The sequence below is a fragment of the Nicotiana tomentosiformis genome, chromosome 11, assembly GCF_000390325.3.
Source record: "Nicotiana tomentosiformis chromosome 11, ASM39032v3, whole genome shotgun sequence".
NCBI lineage: Eukaryota > Viridiplantae > Streptophyta > Magnoliopsida > Solanales > Solanaceae > Nicotiana > Nicotiana tomentosiformis.
The window spans coordinates 98876470-98892395 of NC_090822.1; the positions used below are offsets into that span (position 1 = coordinate 98876470).

The 15926-nt window shown below is 38.0% G+C and overlaps 1 protein-coding gene across 1 annotated transcript; it reads left to right on the plus strand.

Annotated features, from left to right (window-relative positions):
• Positions 1-512: 512 nt before the first annotated feature.
• On the plus strand, positions 513-8155 carry LOC104102534 (serine/threonine-protein kinase Nek5-like). Its single transcript, XM_009610264.4, has 14 exons — positions 513-961; positions 1041-1107; positions 1762-1827; positions 1918-1964; positions 2059-2104; positions 2325-2405; positions 2493-2535; positions 2643-2692; positions 2900-2981; positions 3266-3315; positions 4610-4683; positions 5337-5388; positions 5463-6092; positions 6182-8155. Exons 1-14 carry the CDS (start codon positions 864-866, stop codon positions 7844-7846), a joined length of 3051 nt encoding a protein of 1016 aa, XP_009608559.1. The 5' UTR covers positions 513-863; the 3' UTR covers positions 7847-8155.
• The last annotated feature ends 7771 nt before the right edge of the window (positions 8156-15926 follow it).

Here is a 15926-nt window from a genome sequence, read left to right on the forward strand (position 1 = left end):
AAGAGTAACTAAACAAATTAAAAAAAAAATATATCCAAACACCATAAACCATAAAATGAAAAAAAGAAAGGTTCAATTGCATTTTTATTAGCAAAACATATGAAGTAAAGGATTAAACAACAATTTGTATTGGTTTCCCTTCTTGTTCTTCCCCGCTTGAAGTACAGTTTTTTGTCCCATGCCATGTTCCTCTTTGGCTCACCATTTTCATTGTTTCCAAATATGCCCTACAAAAATTTATTAGGGACTACTTTGTAAATTTCAATAACCAGCCTTTTCCCTATATTTTCCCATTTTGACACAGATAGTTTAACTGTGTGTCTGTGTGAGAGAGAAAAAGCTAGAAAGAAGTTGGTTGGAAGTTGTACTGCCTTAGTTGAAACTAAACCTACCACCCTAACCATGATTAATTTGATAAATCATATCTTTCAATTACTTTAATCAATGGAGCATTTTACTTTACTATACTTAATTTATTATATTAATTTATAGATGCTCCTCCACACATGCATTCTGAATTGAGAACTGTGACAACTGTTTCTTCAGATCAACCCATTTTCTTGAACAATAAATAAGCAAATACTATACTAATATTATAGTTAAAGTAAAAAATAAAAGAGGAGCAATACATCACACACACACACACAGAGTTCTTGAATAAAAAAGCAATCTTTATGTGTTTTGTGTTTATGGGTATTTTTTCTTTGGGATTGATCTGCAAATGAGTAGGAGAAATTGCAGCCAATCCAAAGATTAAAAGCTTTAGTTTTTGGCTGATAATGAAAATGCTGTGATTGATTTTTGAATTCTTGGCATTATTTTTTCTTGGATTTATTTGAGTGTTTTAGTATAGGAGGTAAGTAATGGAGTCAAGAATGGATCATTACGAGATCATGGAACAGATTGGGCGTGGAGCATTTGGTGCTGCTATTCTTGTTAATCACAAGCAAGAGAGAAAGAAGTAAGTTGAAAGTTTCTAACTTTAATGCTTATAAGATTTGAATTTGGTGTATGATTGATTTTGAATGTTGAAATTATAGGTATGTGCTCAAGAAGATTCGGTTAGCTAGACAAACTGAACGTTGCAGGAGATCTGCTCATCAAGAGGTACATTGTACTTTTTTTCCTCTTTTAATTTGGTTATAGTTTTTGCCTTTTGTGCTTCTCTCTTTCTTAAGCTTAAATTGTTGACTATAATGGCCTTTTGTACTGAATAGTAGTATATGCTTAGATAGAGTATGCTAAAAGAAGAAAAGATTTGTTTTAGCTTAAATTTTTGAATATTGTGGCTTTTTGTCCTGAATAGTATATGCTCAGCAACTATTGATTTTGGCTTTCACTTCTATTTGAGGTGAAGGAGGCTCTTGGAATTCCTAGTTTCTTTTGGTTTCAGAGTTGAAATTTTCCTTTGTGAATGATTCTGATTTTACCTGACTTTTGTCTAGCTTCCATAGTCCATTGAGAGTGTTCTCGTATCACGTGATAAAGATTTGACATCTGTGATTCACTCTATGCTGGGAGTTTAAGTGAAACTTCAAACAGTAAATGTGCATTCTTGCTAGATTTCATCTCCTAATTCTTAAGTTTTTCTAGTTATGTTCCGTTTTAACTCTATCGTATACATTTCTCATTTTGATACGTTCTCATCTCTGCTCTTGCTGTTTTTTTGGCCCGTGAGACTCGTCCCCCTAGGCAAATTTACACAAATGCATAGCTACTTTAAATTCCTGATGTGGACTTTATTGCAACTTGGATGTGCAGATGGCGCTGATTGCTCGGATTCAACATCCATATATTGTTGAATACAAGGAAGCATGGGTAGAGAAGGTGAGAGGCCTTATTTTGTTTTCAAGTGCTGAATTGACTACAATTTCCTTGAAAGTGGTGATTAATTTTCTCTCACGTAATCGTATGCAGGGCTGCTATGTTTGCATTGTTACTGGCTATTGTGAAGGTGGTGATATGTAAGTCTACTGAATAACTTTTCATTTTTTCTTAATTTATAATTGCTAAACTTAAGTTTCATTATCCCCACTTCAACAATGCATATTTTAATAGGGCTGAACTGATGAAAAAAGCAAATGGGCAATATTTTCCAGAAGAGGTACGTTGATGCTGTATTTTTGTTTGTCATTTTAGTGCGACATGTTCATTATATATCTAGATAGTAGATTATGGACAGGAGAAAGCAAGTTAATAGCTGATTTACGAGTTAACTTGTTCATCTGGTTGGGCTATTGGATTATTTATCTAGTACTAGTATACACTTCTATTAGTTTCCATTTTTGAGTGTCTCATATTTCAAGGAAATGTTCACCATACAGAAACTTCTGAAGTGGTTCACTCAACTACTTTTAGCAGTGGAATATCTGCATTCAAATTTTGTACTGCACCGTGACCTAAAGGTATGTACCTTTAATTCTGTTTGTATCGTTTTATTTATATGTCTCCAATATATTTACCGAGATAATTTCTGTATCCTTCTGTGGCAGTGCTCAAACATCTTCCTGACTAAGGAAAAAGACGTTCGCCTTGGTAACTACTGCCAATGTTTCTGCTCTTTTATTGAAGTGGAGTTAATTGCAGGCAATTTTTCTGATGTAGGCCTACATATTTTTTTTCCCTTATACTTTTTGTTCCAGGGGATTTTGGCCTTGCGAAAACTTTGAAGGCTGATGACTTGACTTCTTCAGTATGTATCTGATACTCAATGCTTTTCTTTGTTATTTGCACCTAAACTATGTAAGCTCAAACTAGTTTCTTTTCTTAAAATTAAATGTTGGTTACAGCATGGAACGGGTGCTTCAAGTTGGCGTTTCAATGCTTTCGTTAATTATTTACATTGTAAAAGTTAATCTAATAAAAGTAGATTAACTGATAATGTTGTTCTATATTCCAGGTTGTTGGAACTCCCAATTACATGTGCCCGGAACTTCTTACGGATATTCCTTACGGTTTTAAATCAGACATTTGGTCCCTCGGTATGTGACTGCTTTACTTTGTTCAGGTTCAACTGCATTTATATCAAGCAGTGTTACTTTGAAAATGGTGCCAAATTGTGTTGAAGTTCTGTGTATACATTCATTTGCAATATTTTTGGAAAGATACAAACATATGTATGTCATCTGTTACTTGTAAAATTTCATTTTATAAGGTTATCTTCTTTCCCGATGCTGAGGATATTGGTCTGTTGTCACAGTAATTCGGGTGTCATTGTGGGGTTGTTCTATCATCTATGTCTTAAAACCGTTCGCTTCTTGACCAGGCTGCTGTATGTATGAAATGGCTGCTCATCGCCCTGCATTTAAAGCATTTGTAAGAACTCTTGACTTTGTTCTTTAAGCTCCATTGCAATTCATCGGGTATATAATGAAATGGAAACTGACCTAATATTTTGTCTCTATTCATTAATTCACATGCTTAAATTACTGAATCTGCATACATAGAGACCTTGGGATTGGGGGTGCCCTTTGTAAGTTAGTGAATTCAAGTGATAAGTTAATCCAAATTCCAACTATATTGTTGAAGATAATGTAGCAACAGAAGAGAGAAGGGAGAAATGGAGAAGAATTGAGAGATAGAATATTACTTGATCAATTGATGTCAAATCAAAGTACAAACGGCCATACTTATACTGGGAACTCAGCTTAGACTCCTAATAAGATTAGAACTTTATCTCTAACCAAAGATAAAGGACAAAAATCAAACTAAAAAAAGGCAGCCCGGTGCACTAAGCTCCCGCTATGCGCGAGGTCCGGGGAAGGGCCAGACCACAAGGGTCAAGGGTCTATTGTACGCAGCCTTACCCTGCATTTCTGCAAGAGGCTGTTTCCACAGCTTGAACCCGTGACCTCCTGGTCACATGGCAACAACTTTACCAGTTACGCCAAGGCTCCCCTTCACAAAATGATAACAAAAACCCTTCACAAAATGATAAAAAAAAAAAGAAATAAAGTCATAATGATGAACGATAAAATTGAGTCTAACAACAACAACAACAACAACCCAGTATAATTCCACTAGTGGGGTCTGGGGAGGGTAGTGTGTACGCAGACCTTACCTCTACCATGAGGTAGAGAGGCTGTTTCCAAATGACCCTCGGCATCCTTTCCTCCAAGAACTCCCCACCTTGCTCTTGGGGTGTCTCGAACTCACAACCTCTTGGTTGGAAGTGGAGGTTGCTTACCATCACAATAACCCCTCTTGTCAACCCCTCTAAAAAATTCAATATCTAAATGATAATTATGAAAGTAACTGTAAAATAATCTCAAAATATTGAAGAATATTGCAATAGTTCATCTACCTACTGTAAAAACCACCCAAATCTCTTTGAACCTTCATCAGAAGATCTTCCGAAATGCTGGGACTTATGTTCAAAATATGCTTGTTTGATGGTATAATTTCTGGATGTATCCTGCTTCATGTCTTCAATAATTTACCGCGGCATAGTCTTGAAAACTGTTAATGTTGACTGATGTGGTGAGTCTTGGTGCATAAGCAAGTAAGTGAAATTTCATCTCATATAGTATTCACTTTATTGTGTGTTTGTTTCCTCAGAAGAGAACCTTTTTGTTACTTATACTGAATTTGACACTTTATAATGATTCAGGACATGGCGGGACTGATAAGCAAAATAAACAGATCATGCATTGGCCCATTGCCATCTTGTTATTCTCCGTCCTTGTAAGTCAGGCCTTTGTTTTGTGCTAAAGCTTCTGCTTGTAGATGTTTAATTGATTTTTTATGTGTTAATATTTAGTCGTGTTTTAGGAGACATCTGTATCTTGTAGATATATTGCTATGGTTTCTTCTTCTTTCCTTTCTTGTGACTGTTAATGTTCTGCAATGGTCTATCTTCTCCTTCCTCATGATACTTGTGTCACAAATTCTTCACATTTGAGTCAAATGTAAAAACTTTGAAATACTAGAATTTGAAATCATGTGTACTCATAGTCGTAATCCTTATGGTAGATGCCACCTATTCAAGTTGGGAATATAGGCTTCCTGGTAAAACTTTTTTAAAGTAGTATTCTTATTTGTGATTACTCTATTACTGCGACTAACCCATGCAAAATGCAGCATGAGAAGTAAAAGAATGTGCCATTCCTATCTTTCTTGTTCCCTCTTTGATCAGCAATTCAGCATTTTATATGAGTTGTACGTGTAATAATATCACAATGCAGAGATACTCCACTTAACTAGTTTTTCAACTTTCAACTAGCGACATATGCAAGTCTCAATCTTGACAGTGAATGCACTTTTCTTCTGTCATATGCTTATATTTGAGATGGTACATTTCTTTGTCAGTATATATAGTTAAATATTGTATTTCGCAGAAAAACACTTATAAAAGGAATGCTGAGGAAGAGCCCCGAGCATCGGCCTAGTGTAAGCTTACCAATCTTGCAATTAAATTTTTGTATCAGAATGTCGTGTCAGTTGGCTGACCTCAACATTTTCAGGCATCCGAACTCCTGAAGCACCCATATTTGCAGCCTTATGTTGATCAGTACCGACCATCCTTTAATCCTCCTTCATCAATTTCTCCTGAAAAACCTCTCACTGCTAATCGTGACTCCCGAAAGAATATGGCAGAAAGCCAGAGTAGTACCAGTACATGCAGCGATAAAGATAGTTTGAAGTCAAGTGAGAAGAACTTACAAGGAATGACTTGCAATGATGACCAAAAGGGCAATAACACGGATGTCGCCTTTGTTGATCATGAAGACTTTGAGCAACATTATTCTAGTGAGGAACATCATGCAGCCGATGCTTTTATTGAAGATGCAGAGGAGTATGACTCTAGGAATATTTTTCATGAAGAGAAAAAATGTGATGCTGAAGCTAAGCAACCCAGAACAATAAAAAACATTATGTTGGCTTTGAAAGAGGGAAAAATGAGAGAACATAGTTCCCCAATGAGAGGCAGCAAGGCGAAGGTCAGTGGTACCGGTGCAAACAAATCCAACATTGAAGCATCACCGAAAGTCCTAAAACCGAGTTCACCTACTCCTACCTCTAAATCTAATGCACAGACACCAACTCCTGGATCAACAAAGCAGAATCAAGGAATGCATACCTTGAAGCAACAGGTATCGGTTCCTAATCCTCTTATCTTGATTAGTACTCGCTTCTGAGTTTGATAAATATGTACTATATTTTAATTACCTTCTGCTTGCAGTTTCCTACCACTGAGTCCATCCCAAAGACTAAAACAAGACACGAGGGAATCTCTCCCTCTGACGCTATAAGACAAGATGATAGGTTACCTACAAGGCCAAGACAGCGAACACCTCCTAAGCTGACTAAGCAACCATCATTTTCTGGAAGGCTACAGCCAGTGGATCATGATGCTTTGAATACTGTGAACGATGATGTAGAGTGTAGTCCGAATGACCAGTCACATGACCCCGAAAGTATGCCTAATGCTTTTACTGATGGCAGTGACATACAACCGACAAAGAAAGGCTCCGAAAAGATCCCTAATTCTTCTCGCGATGGTTGTCATATACATGCCACAAGTAACAGCATGCTACATTTGCGAAAGGTTTCATCAGGAGCTTCAAAAGGAATGCAAACGGAGAGCAGCAATTCTGCTTCTTCTTCAGTGTCCATCCAAGGATTTGAAATTTGTGATGATGCGACAACTCCTTTTATTAAGTTGACCGAACAAATGCTGGGAAGTCATGAACGAGCTACTGAAACTGAAACCACAGGATCAAGACCCTCTTGGTCAGTTACTACATCATCACACTCGGATATTGCTAATAGTTCGAGGGAAAACCACGAAGATATCCGGAAAACTGAAGCATGCTCCATTGAAAATCTTGAGGAGCATCATCAAAGTTCGGATGTTGGTGCTTGTGAAGAGAAAGCAAATTCATATATACCTATAGACACTGCCTCTCCACTTTTGAAAGAGATTGCTCTTTGGGAGGGTGATTGCACAACCAGTAGACCTGATACTATGACTGATATTTCGCGTTTGACAAACCCCAGTTTCACATCCTGTGGTGATGACAAGTCTATGGAAAAGTTTTCATCCTCGACAACAGAAAGTGTCTCTCCCACTACTCCACTTGTTTCCTCAAGCCAAAACAATCTGCAGCGCTCTAACTTTACTTCGAAAGACAATGGTGATGAGAAGTTTTTTCCCAAGGAACTCTTTTCCTCAAAAACTGAAAGTGCCTTCCCTTCCTCCCCTATTTCAGTCAGCCAAAATAGTTTGTTGCCAGACAAGGCAAGTGTTCCGCAGAATGTGCTTCTTGAAAAAGCAGCTTCTCCTCAGTTCAAACCAGCTTTTGATGATGTCATACATGTCATAAGACACAGTAGTTTCCGTGTAGGTGGCGAGCAACCAGTAATTGACAATGTGGAGAGAAATGTTGATGTTGGTAAACTTATAAATGTGGTAAGAGATGATTTTGATTTTAGTCTAACTTCTCCTCCTGCTCCCAAATCGTCTGCATCTGGACTGGTAAGTGTTAAATCCAACATATCGGACAGTGTCCATTATAAGGAAATGGATGTGAGAAACCAAAGCAGTCCCACCTCTTCAAGTCCAAGATTAGATTCTTCAGAACAAGCAAAGCCCAACACAACACTTGTGGAGGAGGATCGACCAGTAAAGGAAATATTAGACGTCAAATCTTTTCGACAGAGAGCAGAAGCACTTGAAGGGCTGTTAGAATTATCTGCTGACTTACTTGAGAATAACAGATTAGAAGAGCTCTCTGTTGTTCTAAAACCATTTGGGAAGGACAAGGTGTCGCCAAGGGAGACAGCTATCTGGTTGGCTAAGAGTCTTAAAGGAATGATGCTCGATGATTCTGGACGAAATTCATGATCTATTATGGAGATGGCAAGTTCATTACTTTTGTTAGTGTTTCTCTACACTTGTAGTTTTTATTTTTACCTAACTTTTTGAAGCTTCAACTTTCAATTGAGTTCTCCAAGGGAAACAGTTAAAGAGGTTCTTTTCCTTTTTCCTTTTTTCCCTTTGGTGTCTTAGCAATTCTTTCTTTCAAGTAACTGTAAATAGAGAGCACACAAATTTGAACAATTTTTTATTGCGCTAAATGTAAGAATGTCTACGAACACGAATTTTGAGATTATGTACTCTGCTGTTTCTTGGATGCATAAAACTTTCAAGTCACTTTGTTCTAACGTATTAGATATACATGTGTTTGTACCTGATCACGCTCAACTATGCCTTATAGAAAGGACTAAGTGGTCGCTGCAAAAATAATCTGGTTCAAGAGTCCGGAGTTAAATCCCACAGGGAACTAACCTATTTCTTACAACTTTTCAGGGTCACTAATGATAAGCTCAGACAACTTTTAGAGTTCAAGAATTGAGTTGTGAATTAATAGAATTACTTAACTAAGGAAAAATAAAAATAAAACTATCAATTAGCAAGAATGAGGTTGAATTCACGGATAAAAGGATCAAGGGTTTACGATTTCCACAATTGTTGGATTAATTCCTAACACGTTAGCTATAATCTCGTCGTAACACTCTCTAAAGATGATGAGTTCTTGTTTATCGCAATTATCTCTCGATCAATTACGATAATTTACTAGAAGTATTTTCTCGAACTACTCTAGTTGACAATTCGTATAACTCATAAATATCGCGCCAAAGCTTCGTTATCTCTAATCCCGCTTTCAGATTCGAATTAATCAATCTCTTAACTTACTCGAAAGTGGCGTTGTTCAACAACAATCTAATCAAGTGTTCTTTCTCAAGCAACACAAGATAACTAGACACGATTAATCAAGGGCCCTTCAATTAATCACAAGAAACACATAGTTGAACAATTAAAGAGTAATAACGGATCAATTATATCAAAACACAATCAAGACTTCATCCAACAATTGGTTCCATCAACCCTAGATGATGGGTTTAGCTACTCATAATTGGGTAGATAATCATAGTAATATCTAAGAGCATTAAACTACAAATAAAAGGAAAGCGGAGAGAAAAACTCTAGTGATTCATGCTTCCAAAGTATTATGTAGCCTCTTGCCTCTCTAATGATGTCTAACCCTTCAAAAACTAATTTTAAGAGGTATTTATAGGGTAGGGGCCGAAGTCTACATGTCCAAAACTAGTGAGGAATTAAAATTTGCTCGGATGACATCGTCGGCGCGAGGTACTGTCTGGGGCTTCACTATTTCTGAGCGAGGCACTGTCTATGGCGCCATTGGTTTTGCGCGAGGCACTGTCTGGGGCGCCAATGATAGTGCCCTGGACAATGCCTTGCACTGTCTATGGCCATGACTTTTTATTGCCTTGCACGTCTTCTTTTATTGCTCCATTTTATAGCTCTAAGGTACCATTTCGTGCCACTTTTCTCCAATTCATGTCCAAGCATTCCTACACGTTGAAATAAGCTCTATTAAGTGCAAATGTCGCACAAATTAGCATCCAAACAACAAACAAGTAGGGTAAATAACGTCAAAAATATATGGAATTATCACACGACATCAACACCCCACACTTAAATGTTGCTCGCCCTCGAGTCAACTAACTAAAAACTTCCTCCCCAAGGACCCAACAGATCACACATTCACAACACACTACACCTATGACCATGGTTTATAGCAACTATTAAGTTCTAGTATATGTAGTTAAAATATACTTTCCGTACTTGTGCCCAATTTCAAAATGCCAAACATAGATACAACATGTTTATAATAATCCTAGCCTTGATAACTAACTCAATGTCACAATGCACCTGAGACTTGAAACAATGTTACATATCCTTTGTAAAACCATATGCCCTCACAATAAAACAAAAGATTAAGCAGTCCACACATCCAAATCACATGATCGAATATAATTTAAGGACTCACACATATGAAGAAAAAGCACTCACTCTCTCAAAGAAGTCACATGCACGTAAAAGGTACCATAGACTTGCCCATTATGTAAACCTCTAATAATGTAGACCCGCTCGGTCCGAAATCAACTAGGACTTTATTATGGTTGTAATATGGGCTAAGGAACAGGTAGGATATATTTGGGTTATAGTGGCTAACCCTCCTAAGCACTTAAACACATGACGTATTCAACTTTAAGCGCAAAGTTCCTTCTATCCATTTCAATCATCACAAGATAGCTCACCTTAGAATATTTTCCTTCTTCTTTACGCACTACTTCATATCGCATCCACTAGCAAAAATAAGAAACATTTATTTATTCATTTATTCTTTTTTTTGTTGTTGGTATTTTTAGCTTGCCGCTAATGGATTTTTATTTACAACACAAGTGCACATTTCTTCCTTCTATTGGTTCCACTCAAAAGTTACCCCAAGTTTCCTCCTTACTTCTTTCTAGCGCTCTTTTTATAATTCAAGTGCTTTAAGAGGTCTAAGGATCAAACTGATTCAATTAAGAACAAAAGGGAATAAACTTGTAATGCGGGTGCCAAAAGAAAAGCTAGTAGGCTGTATTCACAAGCGAAGAGATATATTAACCATACAGCACAAAGTGAACACAAGTCAAGCATATGAGACATAAAAGTCATAACACATGCTATTCAATTTTACCAAGGCATCATCATATATTTAAAATCCATGGAAGGTGAAACACACGCCAGAACCTAAGTATGCAACCATCAAACAAGTCAAAAGGTGTGAATCACATCATTTCTTCTCCTTTATTTCCTACATACTACTCAAAAAAAAAGCTACTACTACCCGGTTCAAGTTACATCCCATGAAAAAGAACCGAGGCATAAAGAAAAATCACGGGAGAATTATTACTACCTAAAAAAATAAAAATAAAAAGATATATTTTTGTATTTTTCTATTTTCTATTTTATTTTTGTATTTACCCCTCAAGAAAACTGTCTAGGAGATCCATTGTCGGAAAAAGTCCATTTTTTTCTATTTTTGTTTTTTCTGTTTTTCAAAAATAAAAATAAAAATTAAAAAAAAATTACTACACTACTCAATACTATTCTAGAGTATCCTAAAATAATAAAACAAGAAGCTAACAATAAAGAAAATAAGAAGCTAGAAATTAAAATATAATTAAAAATATAAGAAGCTAATATGGTTACTAATCTATTCCTACTATGAACAATGAGAGTTACCCACCCCACACTTAAAACATGCAGTGTCCCCAATGCATAATTAAAGTAGAAAGGGTGAATAAGAACTCCCTGATCAATCCTCGAGATGATGGCCCAAGGCCCGGTCAGCCTCATCCCAATCATCAACATCATCACCCAAATCCTCTACCTGCTAGATCAACCTGCTCCTCGTCACCATGTACCGAATGCTTTGGAGTGTTGACATCTTCTTCCGGTGGCACCCCTGACCCGTAGCTAAACAACCAACCTATGTACCAGTGTGGTGAGCGGGAACCGCTCAGTCAACTGAGTCCTCTCCTCTGAAGCAACAGGCCTACCCCTAATCCTCAACTGCAAATCTATCACCCCATACAAATGAGCAAGGACGCTCTCATCGCGAGCCTGACGCTCTGATATAGTCAATGTCGTACCATCTTCCTCATCTGGCCCATGGATAACAGCAATGTCGGTAGCTCGAGATGTGACTGAAATCAACATGTCAAAATTAGCTCCTCATCCACTTTCTCTCTACGCAAGTATTGCGTAAACAGATTCACAAGGAATATCCTAGTAAGTGTGCCCTTTCTAGATTGTGCCATCTGACTACGTATCAACTGGCCCACATTCACCGACCACCATTTCATTAAGAAATACACTAGACATACTCTCTCTCGGACAGTAGCAGAATAATGATCACATGGAAGTAGTCTCGTGTTCACCAAGCGTAACTATACTTTAGCAATTTTTGTAAATTTCACTTTAGGCAAAGAATTACGGGTGTTGTATCTCTTGTCCCGTGTCCACACCGCATTCGAATTAATACCACACAATGTGTGTGCCTAATATATTTGTACGTAGGCTGGTCAATAAAGTCACACAACGGACTATATGGGACATTAGGGCATCCAAAAATCTACATAATACACTAACCGGAATATCAATCAGCCTCCCACGAATAGGTACCAATTGCTCCTTATCCTCAAGGTTCCACCCGGCATAGAACTCGCGCACTAACTTAAAGTTTTCCTCTCCCGAATTTTTAAATACAAAACCAAATCCTAGTTCATATATTCTTTCCCAAATATGAGGGTAACAGGACTTCAATTTGTGCTCATCAACTGCAAAATCAGGGAGATATGAGTTTGGAACACTTCCTGTAAAATGCTCTCCCAGATAGGGGCACACTATTGATGCCATACTCACGAGTCTCTCTCTCTGGAGGTTGTGCCCCGGTAGAAGCAGAAGCCACTTGCTTTCCTTTACCACTGTGACTACCAGACGTAGCCTCAACTCTGGTCCTTTTCTTCGGCGGTGGGCCTGACGAGGTAGCTTTTGCCTTTGGTGGTTCCTTGGCCTTAGCCGGTGCCTTAGAGCTAGTTGTTGGACGAACCATATTGCATGCACCTATCAGCCATGCCAATTGTCAATGCAAGGAAGCAACAACTATCACAAAAATAAGGTCGGAGTGACCCCACACTTAAGCTCTAAGATATGCTAATTACTTTAAACCATAGGCTACTCAGACTTCACCTTCATCAAGGAAGTGTATTAGCATCTAAATTTCGGCACTACACATAGCCCGTATGTCATTGCAAACACACTTTATCAATCCACCCTGACTCCGTAAAGTCACCCTACACTTAGGTTTTTATATCAATCATGCTCAGCTAACACAAAACAATCAATCCAGAGACTCGGGCTTCAATTGGGACTAAAATCGCCAATGAGGCATTTTATCGAGCACTTTGTATGCATTATTTGTGTGTGAGTTTCTTTTTGGGTGAAAGAATACTCCACCCTCCCAAATCGGCTTGGGAATCGAGTGTGAAACATTCATTTCCACAATCACAAGGTATCTTATGGGGTATTGTGGGTTGGGAATATTTTTCTTTAGCACAATTGCACCAATATTGCACCTTGTAGATCATATTACCCACAAACTAGAATTTACATAGGACAGGAGAGAATAGAGGAGTGAGAAAGAGAAAGTCATACCTTTTGCGTGAGAGAGAGAGAGAGAGACGAGGCAGTGGAGTAGGATGGCAACTTTAGAACTTGGAATTTCTTCTTGCTTTGGAAACGAGATAGTGGGGTTGGGGTTAGGCAGAAGGTTTTTGTTTCTCTTTGTTCTGGATGTTGGGGTCGTGTTGGTTTTACAAGGGAGGGGTGTTAATGTTGTTTCTATTTCAATTGGGTAGGGGTGGGTTAAATAAAAAAAATTACTTACCTGGGCCTTGGCGCGAGACGGCGTAGGGGCAGCAGTGAGACGCCGTGAGGCACCCTCAGGCGCGATAAGGTTACCGCGCTGGACATAGCCAGGCGGTATGAGGGGCGATGTCCCATCTTCGTGAGGCACCAGTAAGCGCACTAACAGCTGCGCACTAGACCCTTTGTGCTAAGCAACGCGAGGTACGCTCAGATTGCGTACTCGACTTTATCCCGCAATGGCTCGGTGTTTTCTTATTTGTTTTGCAACATATGTTTTAGCTCCGAGCACATCTTTCTTCCATGTAGCTCCACAACCTATCACAACACTTCAAATGCACCCAAAACTCACTTGTTAGTCTACCTCAACATCAAATAAAATCAAAAACTAAAACTAAACTAACTCTACTTTATGAATTAGGTTGCCTCCCAATAAGCTCCTTAGTTATCATCATGGCATGACGAATACAACACGACCATAGGTTGCCTCTCAGGAAGCGTCTGATTTAATGTCGCGGCAAGACGCAAGCTTTCAGGATTACACTTCGCTCACATATTGGGGCTCTTCCAAGTACATCACATCTTTCTCTCCTTTTTCTTCAATCATTCCAAGGTAGTATTTCAACCTTTTCCCATTCACTTTAAACCTATTCGTTCCATCTTCGGACTCAATTTCTACCACTCCACTTGGGAACACTTGCACAACTCTATATGGTCCCAACCATCTAGATTTCATCTTACCCGAAAATAAGCTCAATCTCAAGTTGTATAACAACGCTAGATCTCCGGGTTTGAAGTTCCTATCTAGAATGTGCTTATCATGCATCATCTCCATCCTTTACTTGTACAATCTTGTACTCTCGAATGCCTGGAACCGGAACTCCTCTAGTTCATGTAACTCTGTAACTCTACTTGTGCATGCGGTTTTCATATCCAAATTCAACTGCCGCAGTGACAATAATGCTTTATGCTCAAGCTCCACCGGAAGATGGCATGCTTTTCCAAACACTAACTTGTACAGAGACATACCAATTGGAGTTTTAAATGTTATGCGGTAATCCCATAGCGCATCATCCAACTTCCTTGCCCAATCAGTCCGAGTTGCATTCACTGTCTTGGTCAGGACACTTTTGATTTCTGATAAATGATGAAAAGTGCATGTTTTTAGTATGTTTATATATTATTTCTTATGTGAGTTAAGAGAGATCACATAGTTTTGAAGTGAAAATATGTTCATTACGTGTTTCTTATGTGTAGGAATAAACTTGCGCGGAAAAGGATCAAATGGGAGAAATATTGGTGAAAAAGAGCTGAAGAGAAAAGTCACAGACAGCGAAGCGAGGCTCACTTTGCTAGACCGGGACCAAAGCAGAAGAAATCAGGAAAGTCCCAAACAGCGAAATGAGGGTCACTTTGCCAGACTGGGACAAAAAAAATCAACTTTTCCAATCCGAACTAGGAGAATCAATTTCAGCCCAAACAAACCCTAATAATTATAAATACATCCTAAAACGTGATTTTGAGGGGAGACACCACTTTGAATAAGGAAAAGACTTTGGGGAGGCAAGAACACGCTAGGAGCAAGGAGAAGGATTCAACTTCACATTTTTTCCTCTTTTTCCCTCTATTTCAATTATTGGTTATGAATTCTAGTATTTTAGTTTTACATACTATTATGAATAGCTAATTTTTTATCTAGGGATTTGATGGAACCTTTTGGAGGATGAATTCTTGTTACGTTTTTATATAATTGAGCCTTTGAATTTCTCTACTTGTTCAACTACGTGCTTATTTCAGTGATTGAAGAGCTCTCGGTTGACTGTGCCTATTTATTATGTATTTCTTGGAAAAAGGTACATATTTAGGTAGTTGTTGAATAACATCACTCCTAACGTATGTGAGGAATTAATACGAAGGATTTAAAGATGGTATTAGGAATAACGAAAACTTGGTGAGATCTTAGTGAGCGGTGCACTAGTGCCAGCTAGCGTAATTCGGAAGAATATATCTAGTAAATTGTGGTAGTTGCTCAGAAGAGAATTACGACACCCGAAGTACTCACGATCAGTAGAGAATACTTAGGCAAAATTATATGAGGCATAGCGGGGAGGATTCCAACAATTTGGGAAATCATAACTCTAAATCTCCTTAATCTTGTCTCCAATCATTATCATTGTTAATTGATAGTTTTACTGCTTTTTAGATTTGTTAGTTAATTAGATAGAAATAAATATTATAATATTTATAATTAGGAAATTATTTGGACTTGTGTTTCTTAGCGATACTGAACAACTGTAGCTAGTCCTTACTTCTCTGTGGGATTCGACTCCGGACTTGTAAACCAGATTATATTTGCAGCGACCGCTTAGTCCTTTTTATAAGGCATAGCTGGGCGTGATCAAATTTTGGCATCGTTGCCGGGGAACTAACGGTGTACCTGTAGGTGTACATATTGCTAGGTTGCAAGTTTGAACTTTTATTTTTGTTTTCTTGTATTTGATTTTTTATTTTTGTTTTACGTGTTGATTTGAAAAATATGGCATCCTGGAATTATGGGAGTTTTGATGTTGGTAATTCTACTGTTGATCTTCCTTGTGTGAATTGTGGAGGAAACTACCTGGGAAAAAATTGTCAAAATATT

Excerpts from the sequence above, each read along its gene's own strand:
- LOC104102534 (XM_009610264.4), top strand. The coding sequence starts at position 864 with ATGGAGTCAAGAATGGATCATTACGAGATCATGGAACAGATTGGGCGT. Across the intron at positions 1,828-1,917 it reads AGGAAGCATGGGTAGAGAAG|GGCTGCTATGTTTGCATTGT; the intron begins GTGAGAGGCCTT and ends AATCGTATGCAG. Across the intron at positions 5,389-5,462 it reads GCCCCGAGCATCGGCCTAGT|GCATCCGAACTCCTGAAGCA; the intron begins GTAAGCTTACCA and ends CAACATTTTCAG.